The sequence below is a fragment of the Protopterus annectens genome, chromosome 3.part1 (assembly GCF_019279795.1).
Source record: "Protopterus annectens isolate FY-2018-M chromosome 3.part1, PAN1.0, whole genome shotgun sequence".
Classification (NCBI taxonomy): Eukaryota; Metazoa; Chordata; order Ceratodontiformes; family Protopteridae; genus Protopterus; species Protopterus annectens.
Genome location: NC_056732.1, coordinates 65,637,215 through 65,655,126, shown reverse-complemented (window position 1 = coordinate 65,655,126; position 17,912 = coordinate 65,637,215). Strand labels below are relative to the sequence as shown.

The window sequence follows — 17,912 nt, the reverse complement described above, 5'->3', positions numbered from 1 at the left end:
TGGACGTATCATATCTTAAAATCCAAGGTAAGCACTAAGATCAGTGACTCTAGGCTGTAGATATCTAGCATTTACCTTGTTCATGTTCATTCACTGATTACTGGCTTTATCTTAACAGGGCCATAGCACAACCTTGTTTTGGATAAGGTGTGTAATTGGAAAATTAATAATCTTTTTTCCCTCCTTAAGTAGCAGCTGCTTTTGTGGGGTTCCCACACAGTCAAGGATAATTACAGGGCTCCTGTAGTGATAGGTATTGCAGGTACCCAAAGCTGACTATGTTAATTCTAGTAGAGATGATTTAACTAAGTCAAGGGCATTATTTCAGTGGTAAAACATTTAATGAAACAATGAAGCTTAAAACTTAAAACACTGTTGCTATAACTAGAGATATCTTTGAAATTCAAAGAAGATATAAATAAGAGTTATTTACCCACCTGGTATAGAAAGTGCAAAAGATTGCTGTACTAGCTTTTGTTGGTTTGACAAACATATTACAAAATATCAAAATAAGAAAACTTGCTGTAGCCCCAGTGACTGCAGGGTTCGCTAGTGCCTAAAGATGGCTTTGGGGTAAATATGCAAATTAGTAACCCGAGGTCAGGACTAAAATTCCAACCTTTGAAATGTAAGTCAGAAATCTAAGTGCACTGACACACATCCACTGCTTGCTTCTTCCTTTACTCAAACACTGCTCTACTGCACGCTATTTTTTGGCTTTGCTACTCTGTAAGATACTTATACCTAATAATGCTAAGCATGGACTGCTTCTCTTTTGGTGCACAAAGAACTTCAAATAGAAATCCTGCAACTCATTACCAAACAGTGTGTGTACCTGGACATTATTTCTTCTACAGGCACACAGTTACAAACCCAAACTTGTGAGTGCCTACAGACACGAGTTAAACAAGTTTCTCCACTTCTGAAATCTGCTTTAATAAACATCACTCGTTACCTGTGTGTGTCTATACACTTCACTCCTGCAGGCACTGCAGTATCTTTCATCTTGGTGATAATGTTTTGCATTATCCCACTACTTATTTGCTCGTTTGGCTCATTTATAGTCATGTATGGTAGTCTATCTGTAGCTCCTCATGCCATTATTTCTGTCCCTGTTGGAGACTATTGCTCCAGCTTCTTCTTGTAGCATACCCTGAAGGTGATTAACTGCCTCTCAACTTCTTCAATTATGTTGGAAGTGCTGTAGGTTAATTTCATAAAACAATTAAAACTATACCAGAAGTGTAAATCAGCACTACTTTCTTAGGATTAACATCCTGCATATGGCCATGCTGGACACAGAGTTCCATTAAAATGCCCTTAAATTTCTATCCTGTCCTCCCCATTAATGATCATTTTCATAGGATACTAAAAATACTTCTCCATTACTGATTACTCTCTTAGGATACTACCAAAACAAAATAGGGTTACATATACGTACCTTATACTACTGTACTCCTTTGTGTTCTATGATGTAAACCAAGCAACCTTATACATTCCCACAGAACCCAACTTAAAGCCTCTCTGCATTGCAAATGTTAAAAAAAAACATGTACCCTGCAAAAAGCTTCCTGGCTATAATCTTGCCAAGTAAGAAACAGCCCCTTTTTTCAGTTATGCTGCATATCCACACTCCATCTTCATCTTAGCACAACATACTCATACCCTACTACAACCAATTCTGTAACTGTATGCTGTAAGATGCCTCAATTTTTACTAGTATATCATTTGTTCCAGTTTGACATCCACAACAACTCTGTCCCAAATAGAAACCCTTCTGATAGTTGCTGGAATGCTCCACAAACCCACAAACTGGCACATATCAACTCAAGAAGTATTTGCAACAAGATATCCCAGCTCCATGACTTTGATACTCCATTACATTCCCACTGTTCTTATCTTCCCTAAAACCTGGTAAAACCACAAATGAAGAACTCTGAAATCATCCCAGAGACATATAATATCTTCAGTATAGACAACATTCATAAAGAGCTCCGGGATGTTGCACTCATTACCACAGTAACCCTTTTCTATGCACAAGTTTCCACTCAGATCCCTGCATTCATCTTACTGGGTTCATTACTTCTGTCCCTTACTTTAAAATAATTAAGCATTTGATGATGTGAGGTACTGCCAGCTATGCTAGAAGAAGTAGGGCAGTGGATGTGCAACATATGCCAGAACAGCTAGCTGGAGTTTTATAAAGAATTATATATCATTTGTATATCAAACTGATTGATAAAGATGCTTTTGTTGAAAAATATATTTGTAAAGCTGCTTGTGTTAAAACGTACCAACAATGTGTCCTGCTGGACAGCAAACAAATGCATTTATATGTTAGACAGTATTATAACTGCTGAAATTACTGCTGTAACAGAGGATACTTGAAGAAAAGAGGTTAAGCTCAGCTCAAGCTAACTTTGAAAAAAATTGTTTGAAATTAAATTACTTAATTTAGGCCATAAAGACTGTATCTTACAGTTCTGATTGCAGTCAGAGACAAAATGTCTGGGAAAACAAGGACTAGGAATCTAAGTATAATAGCTCTAAGCAGGGAACTAATTGCTACCATGGAAGGGTGGAAGTGTTAAAATGCTTTTATGATTTCCAGAAGCTGCAACAGATCTTAGCAAAGCCCTGTGTGTGTGTGTGTGTGTGTGTGTATTACTGACACATATGTGCTAAATCCTGGCAGCTTCTAGTAAAGGGGGTATTATGGGAACCAAAGTCAGATAACCAGATATATGTGATGTCATTCTGTAATCCAGCACAAAATATTATGTTTTATTACAAGATGAGACTGAAGTCTCAGAAAAGTCTGTTTTTGGAACCGGACAAAGAAGTACCCCTTACTTACTTCATCTTCCTTTGCTCTAGCAAGTGACCAGGGAATAGTAATTCTTTAGATTAGCCAAGAAAATATAGTGAGATTAGTTAAGTATTGCTTTTCTGTACCTGTGTGAATCTGTTCAAAGGTAGGGACTAGGCTATGAGCCCTGGGGCCTATATAAGCCTGGCTTTCGCCACCCAAGAAAATTATTTCCCTGTGCCCCTGTCTAGTAGTGCCGCAGAAGTGATCCCCGGGGTGAATTTTCGATTTCCCATCCAGTCGTCAAGATTTTTCTTAAAGAGGGCCAATAAGGAGCTTTGCTTGACATGAATGGGTAGTTTGTTCCAGAGTATGGGAAGTCTCTGGGACAGGAATCTATCCCTCCAGCATGTTCGGTTTATTGTGGTGACAAGGTTTAAGTCCCTAGAGCGTGTGATAAGGAGAGACTGGGATTTTTTTAAGTGTAGCATGTCCAACCACTCTGGGTTTGACACAGCTTTGTATGTTAGGCAGAAATTGCCTCTGAGTAGGCGATATGCGATGGAGTAGAGCTGGAGTTTTTTTTGAGATGGTCTGCGTATGGCAATTTTTTGAGGCCGGTAATCCTCTTAGTGAGGCATTTTCTGTGGCCTTTCCAGTTGTTGTAGGTGCCTTGTGAGATGCATGCCAAACGGGGCAGTGTACTTTTATAATGGGTCTGATGAGGGATGAGTAGAGAGTAACAATGACCCCCTTTTTTTTCTTGAGGAGAACCCTTTCGTGATGAGGTGTGCCATGTAGAAGGATTTCCTGACTATTTTGGTCATGAGTTTATCAAAGAAGAGACTACTGTCCATCTGTGTCCCGAGGTCTCATCACACTTTCGGTGTTTAGTGAGCTACCGCCTATGTGGTAGTTCATGGGTACAGAGTTTTTTCCAAAGGGAATGACAATGCACTTCTTGGCATTGAGCTTGAGGCCATGACTTTAACACTAAGCATCTGTTTCTGTGAGGCCCTTTTGTAGAATGTCTACATCATTAGGTGATTCTATTATGGCTCCCAGCTTGCAGTCATCTGGAAACTTGGTTAGCCAAATACCTTCTGTGTTGGCCTGCCCTTCAGAGAAGTAGATGCCGAACAGGAGAGGACCCATGACCGATCCCTGTGGTACTCCACTCATCACTGGTATGAAGTCAGACTTGGAGTCGGCTACTTTTACTGTGTGGGTTCTGTCAGTGAGCCAGTTGGCCACCCATCTTGTGACACAGTGATTTATGCCCAGTTTAGTGAGTTTATCTATAATTCCAGAGTGGGGGATGGTATTGAAAGCCTTGGTGAGGTCAAGATAGGCTGAGAGATTTGATTTTCGCACAAACACAGCTGGGAAAGGCTGGTACAGATTTACTAGCTATGCCTCTTTGCCTAGACTATAAGGTAGTTACTGCCACCAGACATTCCAACGCCAGATACTCTAAGGATTTTACAAGGGTATCCAATTATACTGACTGAAATTAATATCAATACAAATGGTAGCATTTTGACCAATGCAGTATGGCTTTCAGGAGTGGCCACACTATCACCAAATAAATATAAGTGCTCTCAAATGTTAAATTTTTCTCTAAAGGTCCAGCCACAATGAAAAGTTTAAATATATTTAATAATAAATAATAAAAGAACATGAAAATGCTAAACATCTATTTACAGTAAACACCACAGTTTCCATCACAAGAAATATTAAAATAACACAGTGGGTGTCAAGTCACCACTTTTTGAAGGGCTGGCAGACCCTTTGGTGAGGGAATAAGTCCTTAGCACTTTGTCTGTGGACATGAGAATCTGGATGGCAAACTGGAGAGTGTAACTCTGCAGATGAGCTATGGAAAAATCTCTACTTAGCAACCATGGCATCACTGCACAGGAAGGTGATATCCAGTGCTGCACATGGATATAAGGGAACTCACGGTGGGCAGCCTAAACTACCCCAACAGAGTCCATCAGTAACAGGGGAAGCCACTAGTTCAGGCAGACGGCCAGGATCAAGGGTTAAATGTTTCAAATGTAACCCATGGGGCCATGTATCACAGAGGTGTGCAGGGAAGAAAGGTGGGGAACAAAACTTGTGGAAGCCAGCAAATGGGAATAACAGTATGCCAGTGGTGAGTTGTCCTGAGACAACAGGGGTACCAAACTACCGCCAAAGTTTATATCACATCTTAGTGGATGGAAAACAGGCCACTGCTGACAGAGACACATCCTCTGACATATCCATTGTGAAGCCTGCAGTGGTTAAAGAGGAGCAGTACTTGCTTGGGCAGTCCACTCCATTCAGAGCTTTAGGAGGGACCCCATTCCAAATTTCTTAGACCAGGGTTCACACCTTGACTGGGAGGTTGGAAAAGGAAGCAATCAAATAGCTGTGTTTAAGGATATTCTTGCAGATGTCTTGATAGGGAATGACTTTGACAATCCAGCACCTTGTGTGCATGCAGTTATACACAGTCAGGCTACTTTATCTTGCTTTACTCTAGTAAGTTACCAATGAACAGTAATTCTTTAGATCAGTCAGAAAAATATAGTGAGATTAGTCAAGTACTGTTTTTTTCTGTATCTGTGTAAATCTATTCATCTGTGTTATTTTAGTATTTCCTATAACTGAAACTCTGGTGCTTATTGTAAATAGATATTTAGTATTTTCATGTTCCTTTATTATTTACTATCAAATATATTTAAACTTTTCATTGGGGCTGGTCCTTTACAGAATATTTTAACATTTGAGAGCACTTATACTTATTTGGTGATATTGTGCCCACTCCTGAAAGCCTTATTGCATTGGTCAAAATGCTATCATTTGTATTAATATTAATTTCAGTCAGTATAATTGGGTACCCTTCTAACAGCCTTAGCGTAGCTGGCTTTGGAGTGTATGGTACAGTAACCACCTTAAGTCTGGGCAGAGGGGCACAGCTATAAATCTGTGCCACCCTTTCCCAGGTGTGTGTGTGTGTGTGTGTGTGTGTGTGTGTGTGTGTGTGTGTGTGTGCATGTGTGTGTGAAAATCAAATCTCAAACAGTGTGCGTGTGCCAGCTACTTGGAGCAGGGACACCAAGTACTGGTTTCACAAACAGGGGGTTGGAGGACTTGGCATGGACACTTAGCTGAGGACTCAAATCTACAGCTGTGCCAGTGGGTAGCCTTAATGAGGCCTGAAGAGAGAGAAAGGGAAACCCAGACCCCGGACTGAGTGTGTTCCTTATGTGCTCTTAAGGGAAATTGTGCTCGATACAGAGAGCTGCATCTAGAAATACTGTTTGTATCTATTTTTGTTTCAAGACAACGTCCCCCACCAGTGTCAGTGGTAAAGATTCAGGCTCCTTTATTACGGACTCAGAGGAGGGGATGTCACAAAACATACTATCATTAACTGGTTCATAGTGCTGGTTCTTACTGGGCTAACTGCCCTAAAGGGCCACTTTAAGCCTAGACAATAAACCAAGGTTAGAATCAATCCCTGTAACTTGTGTGTGCGAGGTGAAGACCTTAAGCATTATCCCAAACCCACCCCTCATCTACAGTCAATCTAGTACCCCAAATGAAACTACTGGGTGCATTCTACCCTGGCTTATCCCCGACATTTTATAGGAAAATATCCTCTTAGAAGAGTTAAACATTGACTGATGTCTAATATCCTACCTCTAAACTCAGCTCTTTTGTATCAGCCAGTTATCTTACTCAACACAAAAGGCAACACAGGCAGTTCATGTATCATTGAATGGATACTTATATACATCAAGAGAACTGCTCAGCTCCCATTAACATTCTCACAGTCACGTTTCAGCCTGTCTGAAATAGTTTTTGCCAACCATCAATCATCTTTTCACTTGTCTGCAATCGTGCTTTTTCTCTCATGCATTTTCTCCAACTTATTTCTCATATTAACCCTAACTATATGACCAAATAAGTCATGTGATCGGTTACTTTGTTTTTAACTATTTGGCATATTTCCTTTGGTAATATGTAACTGCTCCTTTATTTTTTGAACACTGGAGAATCTGCAGGTCATGTACAGGGTTTCTGACTTTCTCATTCAGGGTAACAAATGTACTAATATAACTGTTTTAAGATTAAACACGCATTGAAAACAAACTACTGGTCAAAAATGTACGGGCACTGGACAGAGCTATTAACCACAGTAATTATTTTACAAAATCATCACCAACATATAAACATAAAACATTGCTAATAACTTGATGTACGGCATATTAAGAATTATGATGCTACAATATGCTAAAGTAGCAGCAAGTAAAAATATACAATACATTCGAAGCAGATACAATACATATGCAATTCACCGGTATTTTGAAGGTAAATCAAGAAATCAGATATATGACTTCTTGCAAGCAATAAAGAAATAATAGATCTGCTGATCATACACTCCGCTCCCCCGCCCTGCCCTCTATTCCCACCCGCTCCCAGTACTCATACTTTTATAACCTCAAACCACTCCCCCTACTGTCCACTAACTTCCTGTACCTCACTACCGCCCTCTAAGATCAAACGGAATATGACACCACCCAGGAAGCTTATCATACTAACTCTTTTTCCCCTCCTACTTGTCCCTTACCTAGCTACCCTATATGAAACCTGGTCTTACGAGGCTTCCACCACCCAGGCTACCAAACCAACCCTCACCCATAATTAACAACAGAGGCCATGACTCAACTCCTACTCACCCACCTTGTTAGAACTCAATGCTATGTAATTATCAAACCTACCAATATTAGGCCAAATGATAAACATTACTACAAACTTCTACTCAAAGCCCTCAAATTCATTACCACTCTGAATCACAGACTAGCCACAGATGGTGATATCCACCCCAACCCTGGCCCTTCCCTCCACTCAATTGTAATTCCACCCTATCCTCCCTCCACTTCTCAATCTAAACTCTAGACCTTTAACTCTCTTCTGACCTGTCATCTAAACATCAGAAGTGTAAACAATAAGATTCACAACCTACATGCCCTTTTAGCTACTTGTTCCCCAGACCTACTATGTATCACAGAAACCTGGCTTAAACCAAGTACGAAGACACACAGATAATCCCACCAGGGTATGATATACTAAGAGCAGACCGAATAACTCGTAAAGGTGGCGGTGTAGCCATACTCTACAAAATACATTACAAATCTCCCTTTGCCTCTCCACAACCCTCCTAACAAACAATGCCGAAATTCTACTTGTAAAACTTCAACCAAACAAACATAAAAGCATAAATATAGCATGTATTTACATCCCCAGGCAACAATAATATAAAACCTTAGAGGACTTTCTCCACTGGTTAACTCAAACTCACCCCAGGAATCCATAGTGTTAGGTGACTTCAACATCGATTGGAATTCCTTCATCTAGCTCCCATCTAGCAGCATAAATCTACATGGCTTTTCTCAGCTCATATCCACTCCTACCAGACTAGATAAACCCCAAAACAAAGACAGCATCCTGGACTGGATCCTTACTAATAAAGATCCTGACCAGTACTCAGCAGGTACTCACCCAGAGGTCATGAGTGATCACTTACTCACCTATGTTATCAAATTCAAGAAAATCACCCCTTCTTACAACCATAAAAATCAAGAACAATAATAAATTCAACGCCTCCATTTTTCAAACTGAACTTAAAGCCCACAACTGGACAATACTCAAGTCTCTTCCTCTTGAAGAGGCAGTTATCTACTTCAACACCACCTTCCTCAAGATTCTAGATTCCCATGCTCCAACACGGTCCATTAGAACTAAACCAAAACCGCACCATGGCTCTCTAAGGAAACAAAATCCAAAATCCTATCTAGAAACAAGATGTGGGTCACATGGCCCTCTAAAGACCCACACTCCCACCAAACCTTCTGGCAACTTAGAAATTAAACTAAAAGAATGATCTTAAATGATAAAAAAACTTCTTCCTCCACCTCCAACACAAACACCTTAATAATCCACAAAAATTCTGGGCAGGCTTAAACAAGCTCCTGCACCCAGGCCAGGCAACCACCCCCACTCCAACAACTTGCAAACAACAGTGCCCTGTAAACATTGCTAACACATTCAATAGTTTCTTCACAGAAACTATACAATCCCTGGCCACACAATTCAAACAAACAACCAGCCCACTCCACTACCCATGCCAGCAGAATACTACAACTACATCAGATCATCTATTTACCTTTGATCCAGTACCCATATCCTTTATAACATCTCTTCTAAAAAAACTAAAACCACTAAGCTAGCAGCTGACCTTCTCCCAGCTGAGTTTCTGCAAAAGCAGCTGAGGCCATTTCCTATCCCATCTCCATAATCATAAACCGTACCTTGTCAGAAGCCTTCATCCCCTCCATATGGAAAATGTCCCACATTATTCCTCTCCATAAAGGTGGTAGCTCACTAGAGCTAACCAACCACAGACCTATAGCTATACTCTCACCCTGGCCAAAATTATGGAAAAGTGTGTCCACAAACAACTGATGGAACACCTCACCAAAAATAAAATTCTAGCTAACTCCCAACATGGCTTCAGGCCAAATCACAGTACCACATCAGCCCTACTATCCTTTTCTAATACCATCAATAACTTCAGAAACAATAATAAACTATCATCTGCTCTTTTCTTAGACCTCTCCAAGGCCTTTGAGATGGTGAACCACATTCAACTCCTCCATACATTAAATAAACTATCACTCAGCAATTCCACGCTGAAATGGTTCCAATCCTACCTGTCCAATAGGCAACAGGCTGTTCTATGGCAGGATAAATTATCTACATGCCTACCTGTGTTCCTTATGTGCTCTTAAGGAAATTGTGCTTGATACAGAGAGCTGCATCTAGAAATACTGTTTGTATCTATTTTTGTTTCAAGACAACGTCCCCACCAGTGTCAGTGGTAAAGATTCAGGCTCCTTTATTACGGACTCAGAGGAGGGATGTCACAAAACATACTATCATTAACTGGTTCATAGTGCTGGTTCTTACTGGGCTAACTGCCTAAAGGGCCACTTTAAGCCTAGACAATAAACCAAGGTTAGAATCAATCCCTGTAACTTGTGTATGCGGGGTGGCGACCTTAAGCATTATCCCAAACCCACCCCTCATCTACAGTCAATCTAGTACCTCAAATGAAACTACTGGGTGCATTCTATCCTGGCTTATCCCTGACATTTTATAGGAAAATATCCTCTTAGAAGAGTTAAACATTGACTGATGCCTAATATCCTACCTCTAAACTCAGCTCTTTTGTATCAGCCAGTTATCTTACTCAACACAAAAGGCAACACAGGCAGTTAATGTATCATTGAATGGATACTTATATACATCAAGAGAACTGCTCAGCTCCCATGAACATTCTCACAGTCACGTTTCAGCCTGTCTGAAATAGTTTTTGCCAACCATCAATCATCTTTTCACTTGTCTGCAATCGTGCTTTTTCTCTCATGCATTTTCTCCAACTTATTTCTCATATTAACCCTAACTATATGATCAAATAAGTCATGTGATCGGTTACTTTGTTTTTAACTATTTGGCATATTTCCTTTGGTAATATGTAACTGCTCCTTTATTTTGTGAACACTGGAGAATCTGCAGCTCATGTACAGGGTTTCTGACTTTCTCATTCAGGGTAACAAATGTACTAATATAACTGTTTTAAGATTAAACACGCAGTGAAAACAAACTACTGGTCAAAATTGTACGGGCTGACTGGACAGAGCTATTAACCACAGTAATTATTTTAAAAAATCATCACCAACATATAAACATAAAACATTGATAATAACTTGATGTACGGCATATTAAGAATTATGATGCTACAATATGCTAAAGTAGCAGTAAGTAAAAATATACAATACATTCGAAGCAGATACAATACATATGCAATTCACTGGTATTCTGAAGGTAAATCAAGAAATCAGATATACGACTTCTTGCAAGCAATAAAGAAATAATAGATCTGCTGATCATACACTTGACCAAGTAAAATCCAAAATTAAGAAGCATGCATTACAGGATACAGTGCAAAAGCAAATCACATCAAAAACAAACATTAAAGGTTCTTGCAGAGCAACTACCTATTCCTATAAAAGTCTGAGAGTATGTTAGTAGGAGTATGGTGGAATGTAAAATGCCATGAGAAATTAATAGGCAGAGTAACCACCAATTTGCACTGTGACAGGAATTTAAATCAAAGAAAAAAGAAACCATAATGTCAAAGTCTGGGGTGCCAAAGACCATATATTCCAGCCTGTCAATAGCAGCACAAGACAATGAGTCTGGGCATGTGCAGTAGCAACAAACCACTAAGAATGTCATGTTTAAAACCACAAAGTAAAACAGATTGAGAAACACACCAAAAATGCACCAGACACAAGCAAAATAAATAAATAAAATAAAATAAAATAAAAAATAAAGAGGTAGTCGCCTCCGCAACCAAAAGACAGCAGGGTTACAATGAAGCAAGTGCAGAAGTAATCAAATGGTGCAGGGACAATTAAAGGAATGCCACTAACAGACATTACTGTGTATTATAAACCAAAATGCACTAAATGTCCAAAGCAAGAGACGAGCTGTTAAGTGTGCTTTAAAGGTTTATTTTTTTTACAAAACAAGAATGTTATTAAATACATTGCATGCAACCATTTTCAAGGTTACTGCAGTTCTTCTCATAGTCTTGTCTAAAGGACAGCTACATACAGCACTGGTGAGAAGTAAATGTAGCAAACTGGTCTTCACAAGGCACAAGTCAGAAATTTAAGAAAGAAGACAAATTCTAAGATTACCTGGAAGCCTAAGTGGGTAGTGTGATTATCCTTGCAAAGAGAGTGCCCAAATACTGAATTTGCAACTGTCTTTGTTACAGCCAACAAAAATTTGGGAGTATCTAGGTACACAGTGGGTGTTAAAGACTGTTGCTTAGCAGAATGCATGGAGATAAAGTGACAAACAATAACAGCCAGGATAAAAACACGTTAAACGTTACTGTGTGCAAAGGAAGGATGATGGCATAGTGATTTCCTGACAGAGTGATAAATCCAAGGAACTCTTCCTCGAAACATATTCTGATGTGCCTCCTGTACTCCACTGCATCATTACAGATCATCAAAAATCTCCATTCTCGTGACTCTGCATCACAGATAGTCTGTCACTTCTTTCTGGTAGTTTCACACATAACTATAAGCAAAAGTGGCTTCCAATAGTTGTGGGAGAGGTAGTCTTTTGGCCAACTATCATTAAGGGCCGAGGAGGGAGTAGGCCAAGAGACAAAGTCACCATCCCCTTTGGTGGAAGAATCACAATCATTACTGAGAAGTGCAGCATGGATGATATTTCTCATACTCAAAACACACAATCACAAATGAAGCAGAAGTCACCTCCCATACTCCCATTTTATTATTACCACTGTTCTTGTAAGGTTCTGGGGACAGAAGAACAAACTTATGGCTGCTTCATTCGACCCCTCTTAGTCAATTCTAGTAATAGACATACCCTGTCTTTGTACTGAAGGACAAGCTCTCAGAACAACAACAAATCATATTTTAAAAAGAAATCAGACTTTGGTACAGGAGTTTTGACCATGGCTCCCATTTGACTACTGGCTTGGACGCTGCATCTGTCAAGGTCACCTCAGCTGTCCTGTGAAGAAGAACCCAGCAACATCTTACTCTAAGAGCATCACATGGGAAAGATCAAGTACTGCACTGTACTGCAGAGTGACTTAGAACCATGAGCCATGCCAAAGAGTGCTTGCATTCCAGCAGAGTACTGTGGGTAAAACAATGGTTTCAACTCAGCACTGCAAATGTGCCTGCTAGCAAAGAGAGTGATGAATATTAACAGATTTAAAAATATAACCCTGCTGGATGACGACCCAAGTCCTAGGCTCTTGACTCTTGCCTTGTTGTGTTATGTAAATCCTGAAGGAGAAAACAATGAATAGCATGATCCGAGTACAAATTAAATGATCAGACTGGGGCAACTGGTGGCCAAAAAAAAAAAATTTTTTTTGAAAAAAAATGAGATGAACACATGGGAGACCAAACTAAAAACATGAGGCTAGTAATGGACACCAAGGATGTTTGACTAAATATAGTTGCACTGATTTTTATTTTGCTTCTGAATGGTAGCTGGGACTGTAATTTAACAGCCCGGCTTCAGCCATGACCCAAAAACAACAGATAACAGTACAGTACATAACTATACAATAAATCAAAATGGAAAACAGCATATTAGACCAAAAGTACAATAACCTCAGTAATCAAAAGCAGCAACAATAATATAGGATTGCCAATAATGACATACTTCAAGATGACACAAGGCCAAAAAGCTTAAGCAGTAAAATTTGCAAGTGAAATAACATAGCCCACCCCTATTTCTGTAGTACAGACAGTAACACTCTGGCTGCAGGCCAGGTGATCTGAATTTGAGATCTGTCTCTTGGGCACTGAAAAAGCCTGGCTGTAGAAATGGGAAAGACATGGCTTTTTCCTGTACACCTGACTGGGGGGGGGGGGACTTGAAGGCTCTCCAACTGTTACCTCTGCCTAGGCCACAGCTGGGGGGGGGGGGGGTATGGATACCCAAGCCAAGATCCCAGAAGCACTCACATGGACATGCTCCTGCTGCTTGGGGTGAGGTGGTAGCTGCTGCAGTAATACAGGTGCATATACCACCATCAGGGACAGGATTATGGACTCAGAACAAAAATGCCCTCAGGGTTGTATTGCTGATGGTCATGTCACAGACTATTCTCAACTGAATGGAGAATGGATCGGCTCCAGTGACCTTCCTCCCTGAGGGGAAGAAATGAACAATGGATCTTTCACCCTATGCCAAAAAATAAGCCGCCATGGGATCATAAAAAGTACACAGAAAACATAATCCTATTACTTGCTACTGCACAAGAAGAGGAAATATTTATATTAAAGTGATACTAGCACAGTATTTATGCTTTGCATCACAATCCATCGCAGACTGTTTTAACCTGGAGTGGATGGCAAGGTAAAGAAATAATACAGCAGTATTCTTCATCTACATGTATTACATACAAACTGAATTCACTGGCTATGTATCTATCCTAATACCACAGTAAAAAACTCTAATTTCCAACAGGCTGCATTTTTAAATGCAAAATCTTTCATAAATTGAGCAAATGCATTTTTTTAGACATAATGAACACAAAATCCGTGGTGCAATTCCATAATTACTTACATATAACAGTGGCAACAACCTCAAAGCAGATGAGCTGATTGTTTTGAAACAGCTTTACAAATGGGAATGCCAGCAGAGGGAGGTATGGTGTTTCTCCAAAAAGTGCAGACCAGTGAGCCAATGCCGATAATATCTGTCAAAGAAAAAATGTAAACACATAAATTCTATTTTCTATAGTGTTATTCTGTAGTTCAGAAAGTATCAAAGAATTTAAGAGGAGGGAGAAAATGATGAACAACAATTTACACCACAGTAAAGATTCAATGGCAGAACTAATATAATTAGTGTTCATATTTGGTTAAGCAACAAAAGATACAGTCTTATCTTAGCAGTTGATCTAAAAGATGTCCCTTCATCATACCTTCTAAATTGGATTATACCTCAGCCATTGAAATTACTTTTTTTTCAGAAAAACAGCACATACAAGAACGTCTTGGCACATGAAAGACAAGCAATGGCATCAAGCACCAAATACAAAAGCATACTTATCCTTGGGGGTTAACAGCTCAATCCCAGATGCTAGTGAACACTTAACCAGCAAGAAACAGCAATGCAGATTTGGTTGGTACCACATTAATAAAACAAGTAATAAATGATTATACACTTAACCAGCTTAAACATACATCTAACAGCAGCAGCTGATGAAAGGTCTCCTCATATGTAACATGGTGGAAGGCTACTTCCTGATCCATGAAGAGGGAGTCTCTTATACATCAACTGATAAATCAACTGATACAGGAAGCCAGCACTTCTTTTATCTAATATGAGAATTCTCCTTCATGAGTCTTAGGTTAAGTAGAATCCAAAGAGCTACCACTAGGATGAAAGAAGCCAGACGACTATGCAAGAGCAGAGTTCAAATGGTTATGCTCTGGGGCGTGACCAGGATGCTGACAGGTTGACAGCACAGTTTCTTAGCTCTGCCAAGTTATATTTCTGATAGAAAATATCAAAAATCTGGATTAGTAGACTTTTTATATTCATTGAGTTCTCTCTACTACAGTTTCTGGAAGTCTGCATTGGATTACTTTGTCTTAATTCCTCGATTTTCATTCAAAATTCAGTTAGAAATGACTCCAACTTCTCCTCAAAATGAGTTATTCAAAGAGCACTTCATAAGACCAGTCAATGAAGAAAGAACTGCAATCATTATTGTCTATTATTCAAGACCTATCCTTGAAGTTTGACAAAATGGACAATAAACTTGATTCCTTTAAAGAAAAATGTACAAAACAAATGGAGCAGTTACAGGAATTGATAATGCAACATAAAACACAGATTGCTGGCATGGAAGAGACATTTAATGGTATGGAAGGCAGACTTACTAAACAAGAACTTCAGCTTGATTTTCTCTCAAAACAAAATACTTTGCTATTAAACAAACTAGATGACCTATAAAATAGGTCCAGAGGAAACAACCTGCGCATTTATGGATTACCAGAAAAGACCGAAGGGGACAATATGGTAAATTGTCTCACATCTTGGCTTCCAAGCACTTTGAATTTTCCTGACTCACTTTCTTATGGAATTGAAAGTGCCTGTAGGTTGTTGGCAGCGCTATCATTTTCTAACAAAGTAAATAAAAGTCTAAGATTAATAACAGTACGATTCCTCTCTTCTCAAGATAAAGAATTATTACTGAAAACTGCGTGGTCAAATTCACCTGTTAAATTTAAAGACAATAAAATAAGATTTGACAATGATTACTTATCAGAAGTAATCTCTAAAAGAAAATATTTTTTACCATTAATAATAGAATTGAAGAGGAGAAATTTTAAAGTTCATCTACTGTTTCCCGCAAGACTTAAAATCTTCTTTCCCTGAAGGTGCCAAAACTTTTGATACATTGGATGCAGCTGTGTCTTTTTTAACATTTAATAAAACTTTAGACTAAAGAGAACAAGTGGACTGGACTGGATTTTCCCTAAAGCATCAATCAGAGAAGAATGACTGGAAAAAAGCAGAAAAGAAGAAAAAGAGACCAAATTATCAATAACTTTTAAATAACTGTTTTATGTAGTTTCTCCTTTTATATCACACTCATCTCATTCAAAAAGAACTACACCTTAGTCAAATGATAATTTTACAAATCTACCTAGTATGTACGCCTTTCAACCGAAAGACTAACAGAAAAAGGAAACATGTAGACTATTTATTTTTGTTCCTTTACTTTCATTGTTACATGACAGTCTGATAATGTTTGAAGTAGTGCTCTGCATATAACTAGCACCTGTCAAAAAAAGCAAATGGCAAAAATATAATACTCAAGACAACAAAACAATATCTGCTTATAGTTTGTTTTAATGCTAAATTCTCAGACTAACTTTTAAAAAGAGAGACTAAAAGAGAATGACACATTTTCTAAGTAACATACCATAAAGTATATTCTTCTACACAGTATAGATATAGAGTGTTTTAACAGCTTATAAAAAGCAAGTTCATTTTTTACATACAGAATTATTACAGAAATCTCAAGACGTTCCAAGCTCTATATAAAAGATGTGTGCTTATGTTACCAATGTTTCTCTTTAAATGTTTCATGGCTTGAATTGAATTAATAATTGCTGTACATTTCATTTGTAACATGAAAAGGGGTGTTTTGTCTGTGTGGAGTTAATAAGATTTAATATAACAGTAATGGCATTCATTTTTATGACTGCAAACTTTTTTTTTAAGAGTACAGAGTTTGTTTGGACTACACAAACAGTCATACAGAGGGAGGGAAAGCTGTTAAAACACTCCACGAGCTCGAGACACATTCAGAAGTGTTCAAATTGTTAATTTATTTTACATTTGTTTACTGGTAGTGTCCAACTGGGCCATAAGCCCATTTTCAGTGGAGGCCCAGGGAAAAAATCACCATACAGAAAAAATGTGTAAAGAGGTAACAACACAACAGGAATACATTTATGATTACATAGGATAATAATACAAAAAAAAACTGATGCATCAAAATGCAGTTACATTTGCAAAATACATTGGCCAAGAATGTGAGCACCTTCCAATAACTGCAGACTAGACAGGTACAAAGTATCACTTAACAGTTACATTTACTAATTTTTAAAGTTATACAATGAACAGAGCTATGGATAGAGTTTATGGAGTTAGAAGAATCTGTTAAGTTGACATATTTATTCCTACAGAGGTCGTGAGCTGAAACACTTATTTTCTTGTTCCCAAGATCAAATTTTACAATGTCAGTCTATTCAGAAGCTTAAAATCCCTTTGCAAATTTTCAAGTGCTTCAAAACAAAAGTAAACGGCTCAGGCATGATGCAAGTACTAGGGTTAAAGGTAAAACATGAGATGTTTGAATTTTTCAGCTTCTTAAAGGGATATTTACTTAATTTATCTAAAAAATGTATTATCTGAACCAGATTAAAAAGTAATGAGAGATTTGTTAACAAAATAAGACATTTTTGAACCAAATTAAAAAATAATGAGAGATCTGTTAAAATAAAAAATATATGAGAGACACAGAACATTTGATTTAACTTTAAACAGTTGATATTTGCTTTAAGTGGATACAATATGATAAAATAAAAAAAAATTATGATGATGTGAAACAAGTAGAGATATTCCTCACTGTAACACTGACAGCTTCACTGGGTTCATTTACAGAAAAGGAACTTTGTCATGCAATTACATAAGACTATGCCTGTATACTGTTTATCTAGATAAATCCGAATGACAAAGTATTAGTTCATTCTTATTAGAATAAGTTTTATTAAATGACAACTGATTAATACTACAGGTAAAGATTGCAGGTCATTGTAAATTGCATTGTCTTAATACTAAATAATATGAACAGTACAGTTATATGAATGTGTTTAAAGTATTCACTTGGGTTTAA

The 17,912-nt window shown here is 38.3% G+C and overlaps 1 protein-coding gene across 1 annotated transcript in view; it reads right to left on the bottom strand.

Moving 5' to 3' along the window:
* Positions 1 to 17,912, bottom strand: part of TBC1D31 (TBC1 domain family member 31) — a 1,335,355-nt gene that overhangs the window by 811,195 nt on the left and 506,248 nt on the right. Inside the window, exon 11 of the mRNA XM_044066576.1 lies at positions 14,060 to 14,192. Within this exon, the coding sequence (XP_043922511.1) occupies positions 14,060 to 14,192 (133 nt within the window). The remainder of the gene's footprint in view (positions 1 to 14,059; positions 14,193 to 17,912) is intronic.